Genomic DNA, 17,448 nt, shown 5'->3' on the forward strand with positions numbered 1-17,448 from the left:
GTGTCGGTGATCGTACAGTCGGCGCCACGAGAGCAGCTCATTAGAGCAGCGTCCTACTGCTGCGCAAAATGAGGTGGGAATGGTTTGACATGACCTCTGATGTTAAAATACATCTTCCATGACAGTCACGCAGATACTAGAGGAGATAATATCAGCCTGTACAGCACAAGAACACACTGATTGTTAACAGTCATTTTATCTTAGCTCCTGTGATCTGTTACTTTAAGTTTGTGCTAAAAGTGAAGATTAATTAGCGAACATGAGCTAGTTAGCGGCCTGTAAATTGATATGACACCTTTTAGTGGTGTGTGTGTGTGTGTGTGCGTTTCTTTTCTTGCAGGTTTATTCCCTCATTTCAGTTTTCTCGGTCTGGTGTTTCCTGAGACTCCGCAGTATCAGCTCGTGTGATATAATGAAACCACGAACATGGACTTTTTAAGGCCACTTTTTAATTACCTTGGTTCCACAGAGAGCGTCTGGCTGAATCCGTGTTCTAATTAAATCATTGTGAAGGTGTTCAAAAGCATGATCTGCCTCTCAGCTGGAGCCACCACACCATAAGACCAATTATCTTTACCGTACCGTCCTCGGTAGACAAATGCTTATGTGACATTTTAAGCTTTTTATGAGGACGAACGTGTTCTTGTGGGCTCAACCTCCACAGAGTTCAGATCACGGCGGTGTGAAGACGCCCGCCCACATCTCTCAATATGATCTCATCTGCTCCGCTTCAGCCGGGACTTTAGCTTCTCACATTATTCAATAAATCATCAAAATATACTGCTGGTAATAAAATGCTTTATGTAAAATTCATACTCGGGGACGACGGTGCCACTTCGACAGAATAAGCAGAATAAATAATTATTATAATTCACCAAGAGGAAATATTGCTCTCCCTTCCGGAGGGGAGGAATGTAAAACTTTCCGTCTCTTTGCTCCGATATATGGCTCCATTCGTCATTAAACAATTGCATAGGCAAAGAATTCAATTTCCCTCCCTTCATTTCTTCTTTCATGACCGTGTTTCCCAGAAAGGGCAGAAACATAATTACAGAATGCAGCAACACGCTAACAAAGAAATATCGACTGTTGGCTTACAGTGTGGATTGTGAGCGGTTTTTGTTTCGCCTCCATTATCCAGGAGGTGTTTTTCACCGCAGCCTTGCAGCGTGAAAGAGTTTTATATTTAAAAAGAAGGCAAGGACTCTTTCTCAATCCCATCAATCTACCTTTGTTTTGTGAGGGAAGACAAAAGAAGCTGCCTTAACGTGCAAATCAACGACGACAGGATGAGTAGGAGGCAGTGTGTGCGTGTGTGTGTGCGTGTGTGTGTGAAAGCCTTTCAACACTGGCCAAAAGAGTGGCGGCGTTGTGTTTCCTTTCACCAGCAGCATACGTTTAATGTGATGTTAGTGAACGCTCAGATGTGTGCAGAGGATGCATAGCAGCGCATGCATGTCCTCCTCTTTTTGCAGCCAGCCACAATTCTTGGACGTCGAGTTGGAACTGCAGTCGGCTCACATGGGAGCTCATTTGGCAGACCAGCCTGTCATCGGGGAGCGTATGAAAGCTAAACCTAATGAAAGCACACACAGCCAAAACCTGCCGGCTAACATCTGCCCCAGACTTCAGCTACAACCGGCTCCACTCTCTCGTCAAAGCGAAACCGCACAGCTCCGTTTGCCAGGCGCTCTTTCTCTCACTTGAGCTGCAGCTCTATATGATCTGTTATGTGAGGCGAGGGGTCCGTCGCCAGCGGGGCTCGGAAATCTATCAAAAACAAGGTGTGTAATTTCAAAACCACAGATCTCAGTAGGCAAATGTAGACTTCTTCATTCCTTGGAGTTGTTTTTCAGATACGTGCATTAATACAGAGTACAAAGATAAACATGAGCTCTCCTCATCCTCAGTTGACAAGTCTTTATTTCTTTATATGAGGCAGCTTATTTATTCTTTCAGTCACAGCCACTCTACCAGGCTCGTATGACTCTTTGTGGGGAGGTGCACTTTGTTTGGTTTCCTCACAGGTTTTTAAACGATTCTTCTGAGGTCCTGAAGAAAGCTTATATAAGTTTACACAAGACGACTGCTACGACTACCGCCTGGAGTCGGATTAAAACTGTTTCTCTGATGGTTGTGGGGCTCTTTGTTGCTTGTTCAGAGTCAAATATGTCTGACATTTATCACACCGTGAAAGTTTTGTTTCTTTGTAAAAATACTTCACAACTATTGGACAGATGGACATTAGATTTAGTGCAGACATGCACATTCTCCCCCAGGAAGAACTGAGGAGTCTGCTCGTGTGGCTGTTGACTCTGAGCCCTATTTGCATTCACATTTACATTTAAGGGCATTCAGCAGATGCTTTTGTCAAAAGCGACTTACAGTAATTTATACATACATGGGACTACTTTTACTTTGGGACCTCTACTTGTAATAATTGCAGAGGACATCTGTGATCTTTATCCCTGTGTGAATATGCCATGGCCTTAAATTTGTACAGTAAGAGTTCGTCTGATAATATTAGTCCCGCGAGAGTTTTCTGACTTCAGACAACTAAACAAGTATCTGATATAAATGATGATATACGGCTCACAATATGCTGAACAGCAGCGAACAGCTGTGCTGTGAGATTCTCTGTATCGACGTTTAAAATGAGCGGCAGAGAAGAAAAGGTTTTCATACTCAAGTTCAGCCACAAAGCATCTGTTACTTAATCTTCTAACACATGCAGAACGTGGCTGAAACAACTTTAAACTTCTATATTAACTTGGCAGCTGAAGAACAGACGCTCTGCCTCTGAACGCTGATGTTAGACAGAGCTTTGGCATCATATCCAGGAGACAGAGAACAAAGTCCACAGAGTGCACAAGTAAATCACATCCTCTGGTAAAACTGTGTCAAAGCTTTAGTGTTGTCCTCTCCTTACTAGATTACTTTCATATTTATTGCCACATTTGTATGTAACAATTCTGCATTAAAATGTCTCAAAACGATTGGTTGCCTTTTTTTAATATATTTTGTTGAGTTGTGTACTGACTTTTTATGAAACCAAAAGAAACGGTGAGATTCTGTTGGACAGTGAGGAAGAAGTCAGCGATAGATTTTCCTCAGATATGATCAGATGGATCTATAACAATGATAAGAGACCTCTAGCTGCAGAAATTATGTATGAATTACTGTCAGTCGCTTTGGACAGAAACATCGGATAAATGCCGTGAACGTAAATGAAATATAGGATTTCCAAACTGTGGCTGGAGGATATTTGACTGACTCTTGACTTTTACAACATGTCAAAGCTCTGGACATTGTGATTTACTGCTTTAACTCATCAAGTACTGATTCTTTGGGATGGCGGACGACTTGACCCACAATCCTGAAGCTTCAGTACTTGACAAGTCGGGAATGAGACTCAAAAATCTGCTTTCTTACAAATTGGACATTCAAAGAACAGCATCAGTTTGAAGTCATACTTGGCTGTTGATGGACTTTAAAAATGCTTTGAAGTGTCACAAAAACATGTTATTTTCATGGCCGGCTTGAGCCAAGAACGTTTCTCTGTTAACAGGAACAGTATTAGTCATTTGAGTCGGAGGGACTCCCATCTGTTTTACTAAATAATCCTCACTAATTATACTGAAAGTTAGAGTGGTCAGATCAGTCAATAACTGATAAGAGGGGAACAAACAGCCACGCGGCACTAACAGCTTTTCAGCTGCAATCCAAACGCAGCAGACCAATCAGAACGCAGTCAATTAGTATAAAGAGATCTGCATAACACAAAATGATAATTCTGGATATCAACATGGATTCATTCAATTTACACAGGCTCCGAAAACCAACAGCTCTGTTCGCACATCGATACTCAGAATAATGTCTGTCTACTCCGGCTGTCAGATGTCTTTTCCATCATGTATCTGAGTTTCCATAGAAACATGTTAGCGATGTAACCATTACTGAACATTATTACTTATCATTGGTAGATGTGTAAAACATGTTTTCCTACAAAGATGGATGCCAGTTTCCCATCATTTAGGATGGAATGTTGGTACTGAGGTATCTTAAGAAGAGGAAAGTACCAGAATCTTTCTAACAGGGCTTCTGGGACGTATCATGAACCCTGTGAGTCTGTACAAGCTGTTCTTTAAGGGCCTCATTTGTGCAGGACTGCAGTTGTTCTCACAGGTTAAGTGAGGAAACTATTTTTAATGCAATTTGACTAAACAAACGTGGACACGAGGCATCGCTGACCCACAAAGTTAACCTTGTTTCTTTTGTATTTTTGGAGTAGCTGTAGCATTTGGTGCTCTGATTTCTGGAGCAGCCCTGGGGACCGCGGGCTCAGAAACCACAGACGCAGTGGATTTTAATGAGAGTGCACAAATGAGGGACAGCATGAGAGAAAAAAAAAATAGTCCAAGAAAGTGAAGAAGAGGCCAATAATTTCTGATGTGTCATACACAGATTCACTTGTTAATGTCAGCAGAAAGTAATTAGTGTGTATCATCACATCAGTTCATGTTTATATTAATACCATATCTATTAATCATAGTATGTTAATCAGCAGCTGAAGCAGAGCAGCTATAGACTGCATTTCAAGTCAGTGTGTTTATGATGCAGTTACATTTGTGCAGATTTTATAAAATATGGGAATACTTTCTGATCACTTTTGGACGTGGTAATTGCTTCCAGAAACTCATCATAAACCTCAGAGAACCATTCTGTTTAAAAATATCAACATGGAGATTCAGTAGTTAGTTATCAGTTTAGTTAACCTAGTAATTAGTAATTCTACCAGCTCTTTAGCTGCAGTATCAAGAAGTTTATTGGCGATAGCTTAATGAACCAACGCGAGATATTGTTTTCTTTGAGGAGTTCAGATTCACCAAGAATGTGTTTTCTCGTTCCGCACATTTCTTACAAGCGATAGATATTTAATTTATTCCATCGTGGCCAAGAACTCATGGACGAAATGCAGTCGTGAAAAAATAAAACTGAAATCAGTGACCCTGATGACAATGTGTTGGTCATTTTAAATACATATTGCCATGTGAAATAAAAGCATTTTGATTTTGCATAAATCCTAACGTGCCTTGGATTGTTTTGGATTTTTTAAAATATAAATATGTATATTATATACACACATACATATATATACATATATATATGGGAAAGGCAGAACGAGGCTCAAGTTTCCAAAGAGCTGCTGCTGTATGTGATCACCAGCAGCACTTTCAAAAGGATGACTGCAAACGTGAGAACCACAGATTGTAAATCTTGACCAGATTTGGTAAGTTTTGACTTAAATTGGCCTTTTGTGTGCTTTGGTGCCCCCCACAGTCTTCTGAGTGCAACACCACTGTCGTAAACAGAAATCCCAGGTCTGTAACTATTTGTCAGACGTAATGTATGTTTTAACTACAAACAAAACCCTTATGATGAAGTAAACCTGTAGGTAATGCTGTGATCCGACTCTCTCACTGAAGGTAGGTAGTGCAGAAACAAGTGATGGGGGCGGAGTGGCTGAGACAGGGACACCATCATCCTACTACAAGACACTTTACCATCAAAATGATACTGACGCTGTTATTTTAAGGTTAAAAGTAACATCATGTTGCTTTAAATTGAATAAAAACATCCACTAGTAAGGGATACGGTCGGTACCTGGTCAGTTTGATACAAGATGACGCAGCAGTGATTGTGTTGTAAATATTAAACACATTTGGTACATTTTAAGTTAAATCTACCAAAGCTGTCAACAGCACTATTGCAAACATCACCGGTTGGTAATCTACAGTGAGTGGCGACTTAATGGACGAGTCACTGGAGCTTGTGGACGTCTTCATTTTAAAACTGAAAACTGACCAAAATCTAACTTTTCAGAAAACGGGAGAAGCATAAAGTTAAAAGTAGCCTCCAGTATGATTTTCTGGATTGTTTCACTGTTATATTGTTATTAAGAATATTCTGTTTCTGTATAAGAAACTGAATTGGAAACATTCTCAATGTAATGTAAGCGTCATTCATTTACAGTCATTTTTGATACATTTAAGGAGAAAACAGTTGTATAAATATGAGTAAAACACTAAAATATGGTTGTAGTCATTCAACAACTTATATCAATACAGAATGTATGTTGTAGCTGGAAGAGTTTGTAAGAGGTCACAACTAAATACATTTTCAAAACAAACAAACAATTGACTGTTCATTTCCTCTTCAGAGAAATTATATTCGTAGCTTCACTGAGGCAACTAGGCCTTCTGTACTGCATTCGAGGGAAGTGAAGGGAAACGAATTAACATGTTCGTACATGGTGTAATTTCAGTACAGTTGTACCGTACAACAGTAAATGATTGGTTATTTAATATACGTCCTGTACATTATGGGAATGTCCAAATAATATTGTCCCATGTTTGTGTTGTTTATTATATTGCCATTGAAGTTTGGTATATGTAAGTTATAACATAGGTTGCATATTTTTAAACTCGTGCTGTGGCACATGGTGGATATGTTTCCACAGATGTGAGTGTTTTTATTCTGCTGCAATGTAACAGGATAATGTTATTTACAGAGAGAAGACTGTGACGTCCATCAGTAAGGCTGAAGAGAAGAAGATTTCATTAGTTTTTTTAGCCATTTAGTCAGACTCATCGGTACAAATACATCTTCATTTATTTCACATACATTTTTTTTACTTTTACTTTGAAGTTTTCACAATCTAAATGATTCAACAACAAAATGAGGAACTACCACAACAAAGTCCAAATTTCCTACTGGGGAAAATTATGCAAATGTCACTGTAGTAAAATTGACACATGTAATTTGCCAACCAGCAAAGGTACAGTTAAAGTAATAAAAAGAGACAAAATAGGACAAAAAGGTGGTTCATGTCGGTTCTCCGACCAGTACTGGGTCAACTTTCTGATAATCGAAGTGTTATGATAGATCCTGAACATCATTTGAGGACTGATTTTTGTCAAATGCTCGGCATTCTTTTTTTTTTATAAATAAAGTCTTTTTTCTTCATTTTTTATTGATAAATAATATATATTTATTAATATCTAGGAGTCAATTGGGGGAGCAGGGACGTATAATCACCCTTAGAAGCCCTTCCTGAATCCATGGAAACTTCAAAAGTCTGAAGAATGTTCTTGTTGAACATGTGGGGTATATCAATTTTGGCTAATGCATCCCATGAATATTGCTATGAGTAGTTCTTTTGAATGAATATGTACATACATGTACATAATGAAGCATTAGGTACACATATGCAAAGTATTGAACATAGGAAATCATGGTCTGTTTCATTGACTTGTTCTGTGAATAAGCATGGCGCAAGACTAAACAAAGTAGGTTAATAGCTTAGATACAAATTTGTACTGTACATGGTTCAGCTCAGTCTTTAGATCCAACCCAAAACTGAAGTCCTCTTTTTTGGGCATATAAATTTCAAAAAGCTGATAAATGACACATATTCCTTTTAGGTCCCCTTGGCGGCAACAGTTTTCACTTCTCGTCCACGTTGAAGAACTTGTTCTTCGGCTGTCCCATTACGACTCGGTATTTTAAACACAGTATCCAAGCATTATGTTAAAATCCACTGTTTTACGGTGCTGCTTATCTTGGTATGACGCCCCAAATGTTTTTACTACTATTCTCCCTGCAGTAGTGGGAAGTTCAGTAGTCCAATTCTCAAAAAAATACATTGTGCAGTGCATTTCCACAATCCAGAATCTTGGACTTATGAAGAATGTCACATCATTTTCATGTTAAAACGACGAGGTCCAGCTTGTCCCTCTGCCGAGTCAACGTTAGTGCCGTTAGACTTTGACCGAGGCACATACTCAACATCTATGTTGTTTTTATGTTTTCCTTTTCCTCTGCTCCAAACGAAAAGGAGCAGGAAACAAAACAAGACCACTCCCAAGAACGTGAAACAACCCATTGCCGTTGACACTAAAATAGTCTTTAGGTCTAAACCGAGGGTCACGCCGGCTGTCCCATTGGCAGTGGTATTGCTGGGATCTGTGTAGTACTGGGTCCTGTTGGCGTACAGCGATCCCAGACTTTTCACCGCCAATGAGGTCATCAGGGTGTCATTCCCAGCAGTGTTAGAGGCATGGCAAAGGTACACTCCGCTGTCTTGTACCTCTGCTGACTTGATCTCCAGTGTGCCATTATTGTGGACGGTAACTCTACCATGGCTCCTACTTGTATATATTTTTCTACGTGGGGACGTCCAGGACACGGAGGGCCTTGGTGTCCCCTCAGCACTGCAGCGCAACATCGCCTGCTGGCCTTCATCCACAGTGATCGTCTGAGTTTTATTCTCACGGATTTTTGGCTTGGTACATGTCACGTAATAAGACAGGAGAGTCTCCTTAAACTCCTTAAAAGGCCTGCCACGAATACCTTCAGGTGTGCTGCACTCTGGCTGCGATTCCCCAAAGAAAATGGAATGCCTTTTCTGAAGGATCCACATGAGACGGCAGTCGCACACTAGGGGATTGTTGTCAATCAGAAGAACCTCCAGAGCCTCAGGAGACTGAAAAACACCCTTCTCAAGTGTATCCAGTCGGTTGTGAGAAACATTGAGGACTTTTAGCCCCCGCAGGCCCTGGAAGGCATACGGTTCAATGGCGGTTAGCTGAGCTCCGACCAGATGGAGCTCCTGAAGCCGAACCAGTTCCATCAGCATCCCTCCTTCAATGTGCCTGATGCGGTTGTAGGACAGGTTGAGGTGTGTCAGGTAGGGCAGATGCTTCAAGGCTTGGTAAGGGAAGGAGGACAGGTTGGTGCTGGTTATGAACAGAGTGGTCAGGTTGAGGCCATGCAGGGTATTGGCTGGCACGTGGTCTAGTGAGGGCCAATTATCAATTTCTAAATTCCGCAGCCGAAACAGCTTTTTGAAAGAGTAAGGATGCAAAGTGCTGATGCTGAGGTATCGTAGATGGAGGCTGACAAGGTTGTGCAGGTGGGAGAGGGCCTCAGTGGGTACAACTGTTAGGTTGCACCTTTCCAAGGTTAGAATCTCCAGGCTTAAGAGTCCACTGAATGCACGGTGAGAAATGTAAACCAGATCATTGTCACCCACTTCCAAAAACTTTAGATTGTGCAGGTCCTGGAACATGTAATCCAGGAGGATGACGATCTTGTTGTCACTTATATCCAGCCGGGTAAGGTTTGCTAAGCCTGCAAAGACGCCCAGAGGTATGAGTTTGATACGATTGCTCTTGAGACTGAGCGAGTGCATGTTAAACAGGGCGTTGAAAGCTCCAGGTTCAACATAACTGATGATATTTCCACTAAGGTCAAGTTCTTCAAGCCCAGGAAAGTTGATAAAGTCATCAGGGTTGATCATTGTCAGCTTGTTCTTACTCAGGTCCAGGATCCGGGTCTCTGTTGGGACGCCGTCCGGGATGGTGGGCATGCGCTTGCGGTGACAGACAACTGCCTTGCTCTGCGCCGAACACTCGCAGCGCGAGGGACATCCTAGGGTAGAGCCCACAAAGACAGCCACAAGGGCCAGTCCCAGGAATGGTTGCCAGCATGAGACGACCGTGTGCAGCATGACTTTGCTCATACAGTCGATCATTCTGTCACGGTTCTGCAAGAAAGAGAAGGAGAGAACAAAGAGAGAGAGAAAAAGGCCAGTTAGTCACTCAGGATACAACATGTTGTAGTTGTATTCCTGTAGAATAACTTTATTATACAAAATGGTTCTGAGTAAAGTAGCCTCAGGTGCACTTTCTGCTGTAATATTTGTCTTGACTTCGCTACACACAAATGTTTTATTCTTGCAACCCTTTTCCCATCTACTTATTTATCTAAAAAAAGGCTCCAAATATTTTGAATTTAAGTAATTATTTCTCTCCTCTTTTCCACCATCATTTTAATCTGTCTGCCGCCTTTGTTTTTCTTTCATCCTCAGGATACTGATCAAGGCACAACAGTGCTGGTTAAAGTGCTTCCCTGGTGAGCGTTGACAGTTAATTTGATTCCCACTGAAATGAAATTAACCGTCGAATAAATAAAAAGTGCTGCTTTTGAAGCCCATTGTTTCACCCCACTTTATGTGTTTTAACAATATCACAAAAAAACTTTTCTTTCACTGTAACATTTACTGCAAATCAAAGTAAGAAAGACAGCTGAGGATGACTTTGTATGTTCTGGCAAAACATGTTATCTGATCATTTAGAAAATACACAAAATCAAGAAAACAAAAATTAAACAAAATCACAAAACAGCTTAACTCCTGAAAGAAATAACCCCAAACATGTGAGCAGGATGAGCGAAATGCATCTGTATAACCAGAATCACTGAGCGTTGAATGAATATTATGCGGTTACAAACATTAGGACAAAGATCGCAAACCCCTCAAAAACCCAAATGTGTATATAGTAAGTAGTAATTAAAAAATGACAGAACGTGAAAAATTTTACTCAGCTGTTATACTGTTTTACACTCAATTAATTTCATCATCCACTCAATAATTGTCATGTTATTATGCAGTACTGCTACATTACAGTGTGACGATACACCTGATCATTTGTGTGTTCATTATAGTGCAGTATATATTATTATATATTTCTGCCTTTTGTGTACATACATACATTAGATGAGAAAAATCTGACATTTGAGTACATGTGACTCAAGTATTTATCTTTTCATGTAGCCACTGCCATAAATTTACATTAAAACATAACCTAGTCCATCTGTTACTTACTTGTTATGCCGTTTTTTTTTTTTTTTTTGATGTTCATGGACCTACTCATATATATCATATAAGCACCTACTCATACATAACACATGAGCACGTGCAGATAAGCAGATATATGACCTGGATTGCCACAAACAGACTGGGTGACAGGTTGCAAAGACTGCAAACCATTCCTGCCTCATTTGGTGTGTCATGGGCTGTGCTAAATTTAAACGATGGGTGGAACAATCTGAATTTCTCCCCAGGCTCTTAATATGCTAACAGATTATGGTGCAAAGATAATATGATGACATACCGATCTAAGGAGAAACATTATGTAAACCTTAGAAATCACGTCAAATGGTCAAAATAAGGAAGATCTGAAGCTCATGTGTCGGCTCAGAGTGACACAATCAAAATCTTCACACTCAACATCAAGTGCAACAACGTGCACCAAAGACACGGCGTGTCATTGTTTTCATCCTTAACAATGACCAATTTGAAACATGTTTTTTTTTATTTTCATATAAACCAAAATGCAGCATGACATATATTTATATTATATTTTTGTTATATAGAATAAAGATGGTGAAGTTCTGATTCTCAAAGCTGTCATGTTTGTTAGTTGCCTATTTTATTTATTCATTTTTTAATTAGAAATTAATAAATATTTATTTAGATATTTATCTTTGTGTTGTGTCTTTACTTTCCCTTGCCTCCAGTTTGCTATAAAGCTTTATTGCCACGGTTAGTGGGAGCCATATGGCTGGCTCTCCACTGCTGCTGAGTTGAAAAACATTGCCAAATGTGCATTGGCCTGTTCAAGCGTTCAACAGCTTTCTAATAGTTTCTTTGAAATGTAAAGCTATAACCTTACTCCCCACATTAAAAACATTACCCCTACGTATTATGCTCAATATTCATGCTAACATGAGTAAACTTAATTTGCCCTTACAAAACACCTTGGTTATTGCTGTAGTTATTGCTGTCTTCCATTTTTTGAACCAATGTGGGAAACATGTATAAATTGTTATTGTTTTGTTATGTTTCATAAATTGCTGCATAACATTTTGAAAGAAAAACATCTTGGTACTGTTTTTACGTCCAACAAACACAAAACTCCAAACAAATAGGGTACAACATATCACCAGAGTAAACGTGAAGTGCTGCTAACTGTAGCTGCGGTTAGCTACTTAGCCAAGTTAGCTCGCTGTCTCTGAAAGTACCAGGCGAATGTCTGTGTGGTTAACACCACTAGGACCAGTGGGGAATGATAGCAGGGAGCAACACAAGGATAGGTGCCGGAACCAGAGCGTGTAGAGTGGGCAGTAAACATTGACTGGACCGGGACGGAACACAGGCTCCACAGTGTACAGATGCCAAACAAGTAATACAGTACAGAGGCGATTTACAACGGCTGTGACCGGAACAGGTGACTCTGCGGAAGATGTAAAATGAAAGACGAGTGAAAGGGAGTTAGCCCCAAGCTCAGATTACCGCTTTAAGTTACAAAGTGGTTTGTGAGACAGGACAGGCTGGTGCTAGCTGGTTAGCATGCTAACCTCATAGACTACAGAAAACATGGCTGTCTTTCACGTAACATTAAAACTGTTATTTCCACAAATTGTGTTGATAACTTTGACTTCTTTTTGGATGTCTAATTTCTTAAACTAGTATCTGGGCAGTTAGCTCCTGTGGCAGTGAATTGGCATAAAAATAATATCCAATCCCAGTATTTAATACAGTAGTCAGTAAATTAAGTCAGTAAATTACATTTGTTAATCTCAGTGTTCAATTTAACATTACATATAGTTGACTGCAACACATACAGATCTCTAGACAGGAGATTTTCTTGCCTCCTTGTGTTCTTCTCTTCCAACAAAATTGCCACTTTATGGACACACACTGGCCACATGAATTGCGGCACCATATGATTTGATGGTTTACTAAGAGGGTATCTAATCAGTATAATCACTGGATGTCTTCGGAACAGTGTGTAATCAGAGTAAGAGAGAGCCTGTGATGTAACCCTCTCACCTGGACGCTGCTCATTGAGAGAACCATAATGCAAATGCATCATCAGTAGCACCTGTGAAGTGTCCTGTGCAGGAGCAAATGCTGCACAGAATTAGGCAGAAGCCCTGGGGCAACATCTGCAAATAAAATCCTAAGTATGTGCTCAGTGACTGAGTGAGCTGAGTGTTTGCTGATGTTCTCATCAAAAGAAAAGACAAAATACAGGATGGTACATTTTGTGACCTATAAAATTCAGCAGGCGTAGAAAAAAATATCTATTTGCCTGAATTTATTTTGGCTTTATGCCTCGAGGGAGAACATTATTTTCAGTGTACATTTTTTGGTTAATATGGATAACTGGCACGATGCGGACGATCTGACTTTGAGGTGAGAGTATGTTGGTGGTGAGAATATATCTCCTCCCTAAACCATCAGTGGCTTTTCTCTAGATTAAACATTTTATATTGATGTTCATCTGTCACATGGACAAAGCAAGAACAGCCAAAGTGATCTCAGGTGACCGAAAATATATTGTAGCCATGAAATTAAATGAAAATTCCTTCACAAAACTCAATAATAGTTTTACACAGTCAAATGCAAAAATATCTGAACTTTGTCAAAAATAACTCCTGGAATACTATTAATAACAAAAGTTTTGATCTGAGAGTTAATGTTTTCTTCTTAACATCTTCACGACAACTTTCATCTTATCTTCCGGTGCCATTCAGTAACAGTGCTGTTACTGAAATCCTGCGGCGCACACTATGAGATAAGACTGTATGGTGAAGGTGTTTCTATAATGTGGCCCCTGACCCACATTAGTGCAGGGTTGGATCCTGAGAGGGGGAGGATAACAGCTAATGGTGTCTGACTCAGCATAAATCAGTGAACAGCCATTTCGCAGGGGTGCTGAGGTCGCTTGGGCAATGCCATCATCCCTGGCATACGTACACAAGTGGCTCCATGTGAGTTTCAAACTTATGCAACACTCCAGATTGTTAAGTAATGATTTACTCCTCCGCTATGACAAGTGTATGAGACGTATTTGTCTTAGCTCATTTCAGTTTTCTATTACCGTCACAAACTAATCTCCACATGAATCGCATGAAAACATGCAGAGCTCTTACATCCCATGATGCCCCGCTTTACTTTTCAACACAGCCCGTGGCGAACTAGTAAGAGGATGAGTAGGGATGACGTCTGTCTTTACTAGAGTGGCAAAACACAGCCATGCATGCGCTGCTAGTCATGATTCCACTGACATGTCTCTCCCGCATTGATTTGGTCCAGGATTATAATACCTCATCTAGCAAACCACTCTGATACATATTCAAGAGAAATGCAATTATATTTGCTACATCTCTTGTCAGACTAAAAGAACTCTGACCTCTGAACTCCAGACTTAACATCCATATCAGCTCACAGTGCGAAAGGATTTATCAGGCAGGAATCCAGAGGTGAGAGTGGAGCTACTGTAAACAGATTGCGATCGCTCCCCCGGCAGGCGACTGATATCTTCCCCCCGGGTTGCAGCTGAAGCTCGATCTCTTTCTCACCCATACTCTTTTATTTTGTTCACAGATTTTCACTTCCTGTGTGTGAACCTCAACTAATTGATATGCATTATGTAGTTCCACGTCTTGATTAAACATGTGCTGTGGTTATTGTTACTTAACTTGAATGTTTGAGCTTCACTTTGAAGACAGTTTTACACGCAGACTTTAACACTTGAAGGCTGTTTTCACATTCATCTATTGAAGAGGGGAAGTGGATACAATTTTAGAGAAATTGTTAACAAGGAAATTGAATGTTTTAGTGGAAAAACCACATCAGACACAATATATTAATCAAAGCTTAGTATTTTTAAATATCTTCAAATAGCTTTAAATCATAGCTGGATGGTTGTATCGACTGTGTTGTAGTTTTCACTACTAGAAACATAATCAGGCACAGATGGTGATAATTCTCTACTTGCATCGTATACAGTGATTTAAACATTTATGATCATTATATAATCAGGTAGGTGTTCTTAACTAGCGAGAGTAGCCTGACAGTTAGCCTAGCTGGCTGCTAAAATGAAGAAAGGCCTTTGTGATGGATGATGTAGCTGGACACAGAATTTAAATCCCACATCCAGTAACGAGGTCGGAGCTTTACCGTTCGCTTTCACAAGAAAGCCGCTAATGCCGCTAACAGATACCTGTCCATCTAAAGGATGAAAACTAAATGGTGAACTATTCACAATTTATCCAAAGTGAACTGTGAGAAGTGAAGTATTTTAACTAAGTTATGGCTGAAAAAGCACTGAGATGACTGTTGATGTAGTGTAGAGCTGTTTTAAAGTTTGAAAGTCTGGTCAGTAATATTTCATTTAAAAAGATGATCGTGGTTATGACTCTTTTTTACTAAATGTGAGAAAACAATTCTTACATTGTTAAAAAACCCTGTTCTTACAAAAACAACATCTAAACAAAGAAACCAAAAAAAAGATGAGAGATGAATATTTAGTGTTTGAATTCTGTTGCTCATTCTTTGAGACGACTTTGAGACATTTTGTGTCACAACATTGTGACAACGCAGACCAGAATAATGACCTTATGCTGAAAAGTCCTGCCGCCGGGACATGAAATGTGTTTAATAAACAATATGCGGTGATTTCAAAAGGAAAGCTTGACATTTATTTATTCATTTATTCTCTTTCATGGGAAACATTGACAACAAAGATCTCAAGTTTCAGTTCATGTCCTGCAGCAATACACAGACATGGTGATTTTAGATACGGCACATACAGAATACCGCCGCTCCTCTGAGATACAGTAGCCAGGAACTCCACAGAAACATGGCACTTAATTTTATTTTAATTGGAGCAAATTGAATCAAGTAATCACGGGTCAGTTTGCTCATCAGTATCTCCCCCCCCCGATGGGCAGAGTGGACTCCCACTATCCGCGTTTGATTTCAAATTATTTATCAACTAATTAGCCCAACAGCTCCAATATGGACAATTAAGCTAAATGATAAATTAAGTCCCTCAATGGTAAACCTTACTGTACAGGAGGTCGGCTTGTTAGACTGCGGCAGAATCTTGGCAACAGAGTTTAAATTCTGACCTAATTTAAAAAAAAAAACCTGGTTAAACTCTATGTAACCTATCTGTAGTCTGAAAATACATTTGAATCTGAATGCGAGCTGTAGGGGCCTGAAACCTGTTCATCCGTCAAAAGAATATACAAGCCGTCAGTTCAAGTGAAAAACACAAAAATCAAAGTTGACATAATGCGTTTTTTACGCACCAGCAATGAATGTTTGTCACTGGTCGATTTTGTAACCTCTACATTCTGTTCACACTTACTCTCTTAATCCATAATCCTGGCAAACTATTGGTTGTAAACATTTTGCTTTGGCTTTCATCAGAGGGGCGCGTTTGCACACCCTGAAAGCTCACAAGGCACTTCTTATTTTGCCCAAGTAGTTTGCGGATTTAGATAACAACTTGGCCTCTGTGCAATCAACCAATAAAAAGCCACTTGTGAAATTGGCCTGCCTCTATCTCCTCTGGAAAGGTTTTTCAGACTATGTTTGATGTGGCCCCCAGGCACTGATCATTGCACATAATGTGATTCCTCTTCACACAGAAAAGCCTCCCTGCGTTTATGGCGGATGGTGGGAGACAGTTGCTTTCTTTACCCGGCAATTATCAACGCCCCTTAAAAAGCATAATCAAAGCGTCAAATTTTGATATTTTGACTTAGACGGCTGCTCTGGAGAAAGAGCCACTTTGAAAAGGCAGGAAAAAGGAGGAAAATTAACTCTCCGAGTTTGAGCAAAGCCGCAGAGGAACGCGGCTGTGTGAGGAATAAAGCAATAATGAAAGCAGCATTATGTGTAATCATGCAGGGAGAGAATGTGCTACATACTGGGTGCTGCAGTTATACAGCCAGCTCTCTTGTACATTAGCATCTGACATGGCTGCCCTCACGTCACTGGGTCCATCTCATCATAATGTAAGTGGTTATAACGGGGACGGAAAAGGCGACTCTTTCAGAAAGCGCCAAAAAAGGAAAGAAAAACCTGCATACATATAATATTCCTAAATATCACTGTTATATCAAACTATGTACAAAAACTGTTATTCTCAATTGACAAAGGGAGGGTTCACTGAAGGTTTCAGTGGTCAAGAGAAGGTTAATTCTTGTTTTGCAGAGGACAGCACAAGACATGCAGCAGTGCCGTGTTTGATGTCTTAATTTCCCAGATAACTACAAAATAACCGTACATGCTCATAAGGGTCATTTTAAGGGAAAGTTATTAAATCATCATTTTATTTTAATGAGGCTTATATCTTATAATGATGCTACCCCGAAGGAAAGATGTTATTAACTTGCAGGTTAGTTCACAGTCAGAGTGCGCAATTAACCCACCTTTTCCAAAGAGCAGAGACGAGTAATCAAATGGGATCATAATGAGTGGGAAGAGACTGCGATGCTCTTCGCCTTATCCATTATTGAAAGGATCTTTGTAAAGGGCAGCGAGGCTTTAAGGTGAGCCTGCCAACATGCAAAATGACACTGTACTTCTTTAATAAACCTCTGTCGATCTGACTTGTCATGCAACACAATGCCTGCTTGGAACGTGACCTGCGTACGATTAAATTTTTTCCAACACAAATAATTAACAGGAGAGCGAAGCAGTATTTCTATTGGCTGAGGGAGCAGAATAAGAAAAAGAACAAT

General features: G+C 40.0%; 1 protein-coding gene across 6 annotated transcripts in view; it reads right to left on the reverse strand.

Moving 5' to 3' along the window:
• Window positions 1-6,625: 6,625 nt before the first annotated feature.
• lingo2 (leucine rich repeat and Ig domain containing 2) overlaps window positions 6,626-17,448 on the reverse strand; it is a 217,674-nt gene continuing 206,851 nt past the window's right edge. For all 6 annotated transcript variants that reach the window (XM_030396896.1, XM_030396895.1, XM_030396899.1 and 3 more), the window contains one exon: window positions 6,626-9,607. In XM_030396896.1, the coding sequence (XP_030252756.1) occupies window positions 7,754-9,595 (1,842 nt within the window). In that variant the 5' untranslated portion in view covers window positions 9,596-9,607 and the 3' untranslated portion in view covers window positions 6,626-7,753. The remainder of the gene's footprint in view (window positions 9,608-17,448) is intronic.

The sequence above is a fragment of the Sparus aurata genome, chromosome 18 (genome assembly GCF_900880675.1).
Source record: "Sparus aurata chromosome 18, fSpaAur1.1, whole genome shotgun sequence".
Taxonomy (NCBI): Eukaryota; Metazoa; Chordata; class Actinopteri; order Spariformes; family Sparidae; genus Sparus; species Sparus aurata.